General features: G+C 39.6%; 1 protein-coding gene across 1 annotated transcript; it reads left to right on the top strand.

The window, feature by feature from the left end:
• The first annotated feature begins 783 nt into the window (after window positions 1-783).
• LOC107730556 (cysteine-rich motor neuron 1 protein-like) lies at window positions 784-2,466 on the top strand. Its single transcript, XM_016541410.1, has 2 exons — window positions 784-1,147; window positions 1,720-2,466. Exons 1-2 carry the CDS (start codon window positions 902-904, stop codon window positions 1,894-1,896), a joined length of 423 nt encoding a protein of 140 aa, XP_016396896.1. The 5' UTR covers window positions 784-901; the 3' UTR covers window positions 1,897-2,466.
• Window positions 2,467-11,233: the final 8,767 nt, after the last annotated feature.

Raw genomic sequence — 11,233 nt, 5'->3', positions numbered from 1 at the left:
GCTGGAGAGAACTCAAGGAGCGGAGGCCTGCGATCGGACGCTGAGGTTGTTTTGTTTCTTCTGGATAGGTGAGTAACACCGTGTCTGCGCCGCAACAGCTAAAGTCTGTCTAGTACACTGGACGCGACAAAGCTACCGTTGAAAATCATTTGAAATTTGTGTCAATACGTCATAAATAGAACGCAGCAGCAGTTTTCTGTCGGGGATTTGTCGTGTCGTGCCGCGCCGCATCCAGTGTAGACCAATGTATATATATCTATGGTGTAGACAGCATCACTGATTATAATGAGTTCTATAGTATTTTGTCGCGCCGAGCCACTCGTGTCCGGTGTAGACACAGTGTAACATTGGTTTTGCTTTGTTTCACAGAACTAATCGTTGCCTGGTTTGCGTACGTATGTGTGGGGCGGAGCTATCAAAATAGGGGCGAGACCCTTTTGGGGTAGGGGCGTGTTTGTTTTGGTGATTTCAAATGTCAACATTGGCTACCAGAAATCGCTCACCCCACCTTTAAGTTAAGCTGTTTGCATGTCTATAGCTAACTATGATGTCTCCTGATTTCATTCCGTTGAGCAATTTCATGTGCTTGTGGTACAGAGTTAGCAAGAAAATTCTGTAACTTCTGAAGTAATTTTAATCAAACTTCACTCAAGAGTTTCACAAAGCTGGCTGTTTGTTTCTTTTTGATTTTCTCTGTTAGCAATCTGTAATTTCTTCTTGATTTTCCATGTTTTGCTTTTGTTAAGGCTGATGTGAGTGGGTGTATGTCTGTCAAGACTCTGGCATTTGCCTTAATTGCTGACATGGATGTCTGACATTACCTGCTTTTACAATCAAGCCGTACTTGCATTTCAGTTTCAATTCTGAATTGTTCTACATCGCCCCAGTGAGTCGTTGCTCAATGAGTCACTGCTGTCAGGTGCAAAATGTGCCAACAGGTGTGTTGTGGGTTGTTTCAGGTGACTTCGGAAGTCTGCAGATGCCCTACCTAGACGGCAAGGCACCACTACCCAGTGAGGATGCTGGTCTGCACTGGGCCTGGGTGGCACTGCCCATCCTAATGATGATGCTCACTATCGCCGCCCTGCTGTTGGTCAACCAGCGTAAGCAGTGGATCCCTGTGCCTTGTTACCGCACTCCCAATAAGGTGCCTACCTATATGTCACAGATTACTACATGGATACAATCACATTTTGAATTATTGTACCAAATAGGATGCAGAATTGCGATTTCAAATTACGATTAAACTTTTGTAAGTTTATATATTTTTTTGTCAACTTTATTTTAATTACCAAAAATGGTACTTAAGGCTAGAATACACTACACAACTTTTAAAATCGGAACAGATTTTTAAAGCACTAGGCATCATACTTTTGCTGAATTTTTAAATGGTTACAGAGAAACACTGGCCATCATACACTAAACGAGGATCACACACTACCAGACTTTCAAGTTGGTCCGAACACAACAAATTTGCACGGAAACATGCTCCTCATTAGCAGGAGATGCATGACAAATGAAAAAATGTCTGTGCCCTTGATAAACTATGTGATTTTCTGTATAAATCTGTCACCCAGCATTGACTCCACAAGATTGCAAATCGGAACAAAAATCTAGGCAAAAGTAGTGTAGTGTATTCCAGCATTTTGCTGCATAAGTGTGAGAAAATTCTCTCCATGGTCCAAGACTCACTGTGTTTTTTTTTTTTGTCCTGTATAGTCCACATGTCTCAATAACCAGCTGGTGTATGTGGACTGCCAGAAGGGGACGAAGGTCCAGGTGGACAGCTCCCAACGCATGCTCCGCATTGCAGATCCTGACTCAAGATACAGCGGTTACTACAGCATGCAGAAAAACAACAACCTGCAAGCTGACAACTTCTACCAGACCGCGTGAGACACAGGAGAGAGAGAGAGAGTGAGTGAACGAGAAAGAGAGAGACTGAGCCCGTGTTCAGCTGCCAAACCTTTGCGCACATGGACACCTACTAACAAAACTGTAGAGATGGACAAAGCCACCAAACCAAGTGGTCAGAGAAGAGACCCTGATACCGAATAACAATTATAATATTCACATAAGTCACTCCAAACAAATCGAAAAAATATATCACACGTCGACACCCGAAAGTCTCACCAGGAGATGGAAGCCGCACCTATGTAACCGAACCATTACGGAGTGTGATTGTTAAATTGGAGAGGACTCTTCCAGAATATTTTTGTGAATCAGAGGTATGGTAGGTTGAGCATCATTTGTGTGTAAGCGTGAGATTTCGTGGATGTTCAGGCACAAGTTGAAGGTAGTCGTGAAGTCAAATGAACGTTTTTGGGATTAGGACAACTGGGGTGTTGTTTTTGTTTGTTTGTTTTCAACAATATTTTTCCTGCATTCCTAACTTTTTCTGTTGGAAAAGAGAGAAATTATTTTAGGAGTGATAACTTTTGACACATGTGCTTGTGTGAACACTTAATGCTGGGGTGTTGTTTTTGTTTGTTTGTTTTCAACAATATTTTTCCTGCATTCCTAACTTTTTCTGTTGGAAAAGAGAGAAATTATTTTAGGAGTGATAACTTTTGACACATGTGCTTGTGTGAACACTTAATGCTGAACCAAAGCTCCTCTGCCTACGAAACCAGGCCGGGCGAGAGGCCGAGGAGGGACGTTCACTTCCCTGAGACAGAGGAGACGCTGGACTGTGTACGAAGCACAGCAGAGAGATGGGTAGAGGGAAAATCAGATGAAAGAAAATCTGTTGTTGCAACAGATGCATTTTTGTAGATGCTACTGTAAGATTTCCCCAGTTGCTGTGGGTGAGTTTGGCCGTTTTAGTTTTTTCTCTCTTTTAAAGACAAAAGGAGGAAAACAGAGTAAGCTGCTCTGTGGACATGAGCTCTTCCTGTTAATGGATGTGTGGGGTCTCTATGTTGTATTTCTGCTTACCTGTACGATCATTTTCCCATTTAATCATACAAACATAATTTGCTCCCATAACTAAGGGCAGATTGACACTCCTAGCAAATATATATTTTCCTGAAATGAATCAGAAGATTGTGAAGCGAGAAGCAGGAACATAGTGATAGTGGTTTGGATTTGAGGCTATGCTTTACAAGTGCTGCTTTTTTTGCTTTGATTCTTTAAACCTCATTTTGTAAGGATGAAAGCTAGTAGTGAGGATTGTTTGCGTCTTTAAGAAACATTTACCAAGAAAACAGAATCAAAGGGCCTAATTTCTGAAAAGCGAGCAGAATGGATTTTTGTGTAAATCGCTCCAAAAAACAAGTTTCAAAAATGTTGTAATGCTTGTGTAAATTTCTAACTGGGGGGTAACAGTACACACATTCACACCAAAAATTTTCGGTATGGGTCTTTTGGTTCAGTACACATTTTAAACACTCCATGTGTGTGTGGAACCCATATAGAAATTGTAAGGTATATCGATGTAGTTTCAAACAATATATAGGAGATTTAGGACAATACCGTTTATATCGATATACTTTGATGCTGTGAACACATTTGAAAATTAAACGCAGAACAAAGAGTGAGCTGCTGCGGGAAAAATGTCCTAAACATGAGACATGCTTTATATTAAGTGTTTCAAACTAATTAAGCAGTTTTCCCTCTTTTCAGATGTGTGATTCTTAATGCACTTGAGATGTGTTTTCATCAGCACATGGAATCTTACAATTTTATCTTTATCTGTTAAAGGCAGGGTATGTGATTTTTCAAAAACACTTTAGAAAACTGATTCGGGCCAAATCGCAAAACAAACTTGTAGCCAATCAGCAATAAGGGGCGTGTCTACTCGTGATGTGGAGGAGAGAGCTTTCAGTGCATGGGACGGACATTAGCCGAGCCGAGCGACAGAGAGATAGAGATGGCGGATAAAAAACAAAAGAGGAAAACGTATGCGGAACGATAAGGCAAGAAGTAGGACACGTGTAAATATCGGATCAGCTTTCCAGCGCTGGAGAGAACACAAGGAGCGGAGGCCTGCGATCGGACGCCGAGGTTGCTTTGTTTCAGCAGTTTTCTGTCGGGTATTTGTTGCGCCGCGCCGCTCATGTTCGTAGACACGGTGTAATATTGTTTTTGCTTTGTTTCACAAAACTAATCGTTGCCTGGGTTGCGTACGTATATGTGGGGCGGAGCTATCAAAATAGGGGCAAGACCCTTTTGGGGTAGGGGCGTGTTTGTTTTGGTGATTTCAAATATCAACATTGGCTACCAGAAATCACTTACTCTGCCTGTAACATTAAAAGTCATGTGTTTCCATTTTGAAAGAAGGCTCGCCCTGAAAGCAAATGAGTATCCATCAGACTTAACAGACTTTACTGAAGGAGCAGCATGCACGTCAAACAGACAGAGCGCATTAATTTTGAATAAAAGATTTTGCTAAAATATTTTACATCCAAAAGTGGAAAAATCTCTGATGTAAAACCACTCTTACGTTGTTTCATAGAGAAAAAAAAAATTAATATGTAACGGAGGCCAGCAGTAGGTGCTGTGCAGGTAAACCTCACTCCCCTGATCTCAAGAGGCGCACTAGTGACTGACGCTAGTGGCTGCAGTCTTTAGCCTCCTTGTTAGTGCGGCCGCCTCCCATGCCGGAGACCCAGGTTCGAGTAGGACCCGGGAGAGAGGGGTTACATTGGTGCCGTGACCCGGATGGGAGTGAGTGTAACGGAGGCCAGCGGTAGGTGCTGTGAAGGTAAACCTCACTCCCCTGATCTCAAGAGGTGCACTTGCGACTGACGCTAGTGGCTGCTGTCTTTAGCCTCCTTGTTAGTGCGGCCGCCTCCCATGCCGGAGACCCGGGTTCGAGTACCGCTCAGAACGGGTGCGAGAAGGACCTGGGAGAGAGGGGTTACAAATACACAAAAATACAAATTTGATGGCAGTTTACCTAAGTGCGATATTACAAATGATTTCTAAATACTATTAGTTCTGTGAATAATTTACACAAAAAAGTTGTAAATTGTCGAGATTCTAAATTGCCGGCAGTTTACATACGAATGGTCTTATGATTGCTACGTACTAGTAGTTCTGCGATCTATTTACACAAGTTCTAAGTTACCAAAAATTTACAAATGTTTTTACTAACAATTTACACCAATATTAAATTTTCTGAAAATTACATTGGTAATGGTCTTACAAATTATTACTAGCAGTTCTATGAAGAATTGACACAAAAAGTTGCAAATTGTCTACAGTTTATGAGAGAATGGTTCTACCGGCGATTTACACAGAAATTGTGCCAGTGTTTCATGAATGAGGCCCAAAGAATGATCAAATGACTTTTGGTAGGGGATCTGAGTGAAACGTATACTGTTTTTGGATAAATGTTTCCCGTTTTCTTTATTTGTACTGTTCACGAAACTGCCTCCTTCTCTGGAAGCTTTGAAACATTACTGAGGCACCTTTGTGTTCTGGTTTTCTAGCTGAGAACAAATTTGGCTTCAAAAATCCAAAGCTATTATAGGAAAATTTATGTACATATTATTGCTAAAAGGAAAAGACCTGAAATATTATGTGAGTATATATGTATGTGTGTATGTATATGTGTTCGCATGTACGTACGAGTGCGCACACACAAATGCACATGTACGCACACAAGACTTCTCTTCATCGGTAAGGTTCTTAGTTTATTTCCCTAATGAATGTATTTATGATTGAGCAAAATAAGAGATTTATATAATGGCAAACTGATGATGACAGGCATTCCATTGCCTTTCTTGTTTGGTGGTAATTAAAAAAGCACAGACGATGATGATACAGAAAGAAAGACAAACATCTCATTCTATCTATATTTTTGTGTATTTTTTCCCCTCTTGTTTTCTCGTAGAGTTTTGCTCAGTTGAATGGTTTGGGGCCCATAAGAGTCACTTTGGCTTTGTTTAACAGGCAAAATACAGATGTTTTGGCTTATCCAACTTTTTTTTTTTCTTTTGTAGTGTGAAATACAAGACCCCAAGAAATCACATTTTTACTAATGACAGTGTGGACAGCCAAAACACACAAATGCACATGTACGCACACAAGACTTCTCTTCATCGGTAAGGTTCTTAGTTCATTTCCCTAATGAATGTATTTATGATTGAGCAAAATAAGAGATTTATATAATGGCAAACTGATGATGACAGGCATTCCATTGCCTTTCTTGTTTGGTGGTAATTAAAAAAGCACAGACGATGATGATACAGAAAGAAAGACAAACATCTCATTCTATCTATATTTTTGTGTATTTTTTCCCCTCTTGTTTTCTCGTAGAGTTTTGCTCAGTTGAATGGTTTGGGGCCCATAAGAGTCACTTTGGCTTTGTTTAACAGGCAAAATACAGATGTTTTGGCTTATCCAACTTTTTTTTTTTCTTTTGTAGTGTGAAATACAAGACCCCAAGAAATCAAATTTTTACTAATGACAGTGTGGACAGCCAAATCTAAAGATCAGATTCGTGATTCGGAGAATTGTGATCTTACAGCTGAACGATGAAGCTCTCTTTTCATTGTTTCCTGTCAGGAGTCCCTTCAGGTGTCAGAACTACTGGAATGTTGATGGACATAAGCTGTTGAAGTGAGGGGGCGGGGTGAGGCGAGGGGCGGGGCAGTGGGAGGGGATAATGGGTGGGGCTGGTTATTTGTGATAGTTTGTCTTGGTTGTATCTTATCTATATGTGATATTGTTTGTAGAGCTATACAACTTGGCACTTTTATATATAGAGAGAAGAAACCTATGTGTTTCTTTCTTATTTTGGTTTTGTTTGTTAACTAATTTTTTTAGTAGAACGAGTTGCCCTTCTTTTTTTTTCTTTTTTTTTTCCTAAACCCTTGTTGGACCCTGTGCAGCAGTAATCTGGTAAATCACTTGAAAACACTTCCAAGTCACATTTCATCCCTAAATCAAATATTATATTTTGAAGAAAGAAAATCAAGCCTTTTTTAAAGACAACTCACAATTTGCATTGTGACATTATTTTTTATGACAATTAAGCACATTTTCTCTGGAACATTTTTATTTCTTTATTATTTCTTTATTTTTTATTAAATGTAGAGTTGAGCGGATAAACGGTCCGTGTGGCGCGCTTCAAATGAGTGGTGCTGTTTCATTCCACTTTTGGCGCATTAACATTATATCGAACATTTGTTATCGTTTTATCGAGGAAAATTATATAACGATAATTATCGTTATCATTTTATCGCCCAGCCCTAATGACAATAATAGGAATTTTTTTGTATTACAGTAATGATAGTTGTGATGAAGAATGTGCTTAATTGTCATGAATTAATGACGATGCAAAAATGTATAATGATTTTGTTTTCTTTAAGAAAATGATTTTACTTTTGTTCTTCTTCTTTTGATGTTGGGCTGAAATATGACACAGAAGTTAGTTTTGTGGGATTCACCCAATGATACATTATTTTCAGAACTTTTTAGCTACAAAGTTCAATTCTGTAATAAATAATAGCCATGTGTTCACAATATCACACTGTATTATGACCACAGCGCTATAAAATCGCTGTTTAGTCTTAATTCAAGCACATAAATGTGTAGATGTAACCGAGATCTAAGTTTTAACTCTCAAACATGAGCTTGCTGGATTTAAGGCTAATTACAGAGATCTGGACCTTTGCTCCTGTTTATTCTTTACCGTGTTTCTGTTTTGTGGAAGTTAAACAATTGATTGGTAGTCCTGTCTTTCAGTCACGGCCAATCAAAAAGCATCAGAAAGACGATAAACAAGAATTATTACTGGATCGCTGGAGAGAGCGTTGCTCTGGAGGACCTGACCATCTTTACAAAAATAAACTCAACAGCATTTCAGCAAGATGTCATCCATATTTAATGAGCCATGTGAAATCTGTGCATAGCCCACTTTCAAGTTGAAATGCAATTTCCACACACAAAACATCATTTCCTCCTCATTGCCTCTGAACACACTGTGCTTGCGTTCATGGATGAAAGCCAATGAACACCACTGACTGGATTTGATTAGGGCAGACCTGCACATTTATTTGGGTCTTACAGGGGAGTCTCTTTTTTTTTAGTGCATTCTCTAAGTATTGTTGTAAATACTTGAGTGTCACTCGCCAAAACTTACAAAAAAAAAGTTGAATAAAAAAATACAAAAAAGGTTTGGAGAGAATAAGAATTAGAGATGTAATATATTGTCTATGACCGTAATAATTTATTGTTGAGCAGAAAAACTGAACTTAGCGGAAGACGCAGCTCAAATCACAAATGTTTGTGTTGTGTCGATCTCTCAAAGAGCGTTTCAAAGTTCAAGACTTCATAGAGTGTCCGTTTGTTCTTTTTTTTATTATTATTATGGTTCTTCTGAGAGCACACCAATGTCCGTTTTTCAAAAAGATGCTAAGCAAGTTTATTTGTTCCATGAAATTGAAGCCCAAGAAGCTTCTAGAAATGTGTCCCCGTTTCCCCTCTCCACCCTCTCGTGCTTTCTTTCTACATGAAATATCAACCCTTCTGGAGTTTGTGTACTACTGGTGTTTAATGTTCATGTAAAAAATAATAATGTCAACATGGGTCATGATACTGCAGATTTATAAAAAAGGGTAGATGAAAAGTTGACTCAGAATTCCTGTAGCACAGCCAATTTTTTCCAGTTTCTCATATAATGTTGTTTCTTTGCAGCACAATAAATACTTTTTAAACAAACGAGAGTCTTGTCATGTTTTCATGAAGATATACAGTTGCTAGTTAGTATTAACATAAAAATATACCAAAAAATTGTCAAAGGGATAGATATTTTTTCTTTTTTTTTTTTAGAGATCATGTCTTAGGTGACTGGGCACTTCGTATGTGCTGAACTTTTGATCAGAATAGGACATGTAAACATGCTCAAGTAAAATAATGTTAATTAATTACAATGCAAAGAAGATCAACAAAAAATTCTACACTCAGTATCTGGAGCACATGTCTGGTGCAGGAAAGAAGTGAACCTCCTCAAGCAGCGTTCACTCTGCTCTTTTGTAGCGGCACACTCTGCAGTAGGCCTACACTCTTAACAAGCATCAGGTGTGGCTAATTAACTGCAAGGCAAGCAGAGTGAGGAAGAGAGAGACCAGAGCACAATGGCAAAAATAATACCCATATACAGTAGTTATGCAAAGTCCGATTCTTTTCCGCGAACCGGTTCTTTTCGGACAGTTCGGCTCATTCAACCGGTTCAAAAAGCCGATTCATCAGTTCCTGGCGTCATCAAGCAATGATGTCACTACGCATTATATTTCTAACAACTCAGTGCCATGTTGTATCAATGAAACATTCAAATAAAGTCATTTGTGTCAACACATATTGAAACATTCGAATAAAAAGTTATCTGTGTGAATGCACAGCTGATTATTGCCTTTCGTTCACTGAAGTTAATGGTGTCAGTGGTCACCGTTTCATTCGCGGATCCTTTATGTCAGATACTGACCAGCTATTGACTAACCTACAACTTAGATAAGATTCCTAAAAGTTTCGCACCTACCGCACACATTACAGACACTGATGCACAAACGCGGATGTGTTCTACATGTCTAAAGTATAAAGAAAGAATAACTCCTTGATTTCGCTTAAACAACTTAAAATATGATCTGCATGCAGAATAAACCGTGCTAAAATTCAGGTTTTTCCATGTTTTAATAAAAATCCAGGGCTTTTTAATAAAACGATTCATAAGCATATCTCCAGTAGCCTGTGTTTTGTTTTTGTTATAAAGAAACTTTACATATCAGGCTCGTTCAAATCCTCGAATCCTCGGCAATAGTCGGCAAACTCCGACAGTTGGTTAAACCGTCTCATTCGGTTCTTTTTTAGTCGGACGTGCTACTTCGGCTGTGCGTCCTGCATCATCAACCCGGAACTAAAGTTTGATTCAGTTCGATTTTGTAAACCGGCTTAACCGGTTACTTCCTGAGAAGCGGCTCAAAAGAACGATTCGTTCAAGAATCGAACATCACTAAACAATACCCATACAGAGTAAAATACATGCCCAAAAACAATACGTCCTCAGGACGTAACAATTGGATTCATTCAAACTGATGAAAATTTGTGTATGTAAAGATATTTAATGGTTGAGCTCGAAACGGTGTAATAATAACAACAAACATAATAACAATAATAACAAAAGTGAATAATAACATAAAAACATAGCCTACTTAAATTTCAGTTTGTTCATCTCATAAAGCTGCTGTATAGCTTCAGACTTGGAAAAGAACACACATGCAGACCTAACATAAACTGCTTTTATAATATTTTATGATACTTTTATGAAAGAACATTTCAACTTTGTTTTCCGCAGAAGCAAAGGATTTAAAGGGGTCATATGATGCGATTTCAATTTTTCCTTTCTCTTTGAAGAGTTACAAGCTCTTGGTGCATAAAGAAGATCTGTAAAGTTGCAAAGACTAAAGTCTCAAATCCAAAGAGATATTCTTTATAAAAGTTAAGAGTCAACCACGCCTACCTAAAACGGCTCGTTCTAACACGCCCCCACATATCTACGTCACTATGTGGGAAGATTTGCATAACGCCGCCCAAATGTTCACGCAAAGAAAGAAGGTGTAACTTTTATTCTCGCTGTAGTATTGTTGCTGCCACCGTGTCGTGACGACGCTGTGTTTCGTTGTGAAAGCAAGACTACTTTGTTTGGTCTTCCAAAAGAGGACGATATCCGCTTCGTCATGCCTAGAGCTGATCCGTGCTGGTCGCTGAGGAAATACATCAACTTCGCACTGTGGATCACCGGATCAGCTTTCACCGTGGACGAAGCGGAGTCCAGCCAGGGGTCGCCACATGTGGTTGCCGCAAGCTCGCCGGACGCTCCTTCGTCAAATGCGCCGGTCGCGCCGTTCTCAAGCCCACCGGCCGTTCCTCACTCTAGGCCGCCGGCCGCCGCTCACTCAGGCCCGCCGTGTGTGATGCTGTGTGTTTCGATGTGAAAGCGAAACTACTTTGTTTGACCAAAAATGGACACGACTAGAAATCAGTGGTTAACACTTCAACCCAAATATTCAGGTGTGTGCAGCACATTTTATGGAGGACTGTTTACTGATCCTGGAAGAGTAACGTTAGACTAAAATGCCGGCAGTTCTGACTCACGTAAGTACGTTTTCATTTAAAGGATTTGCCACTGATGATTCAAACGCGAGTTTTGAGCAGTGTAGAGTAGCGCTTGTTGTTTGTCATTTCTCCGATCACAAATGCAGACATGGTTTTATGTTACGCTCCGGCC

The sequence above is a fragment of the Sinocyclocheilus rhinocerous genome, unplaced genomic scaffold, assembly GCF_001515625.1.
Source record: "Sinocyclocheilus rhinocerous isolate Xijiao unplaced genomic scaffold, SAMN03320098_v1.1 scaffold609, whole genome shotgun sequence".
Lineage (NCBI taxonomy): Eukaryota > Metazoa > Chordata > Actinopteri > Cypriniformes > Cyprinidae > Sinocyclocheilus > Sinocyclocheilus rhinocerous.
Note: the sequence above shows the minus strand (reverse complement) of the source record. Positions and strands in the feature narration are given on the sequence as shown.

Coding starts and splice junctions, on each gene's coding strand:
- LOC107730556 (XM_016541410.1), top strand. CDS start 902: ATGAGTCACTGCTGTCAGGTGCAAAATGTGCCAACAGGTGTGTTGTGG. Junction 1,148..1,719: donor GTTACCGCACTCCCAATAAG/GTGCCTACCTAT, acceptor TGTCCTGTATAG/TCCACATGTCTCAATAACCA.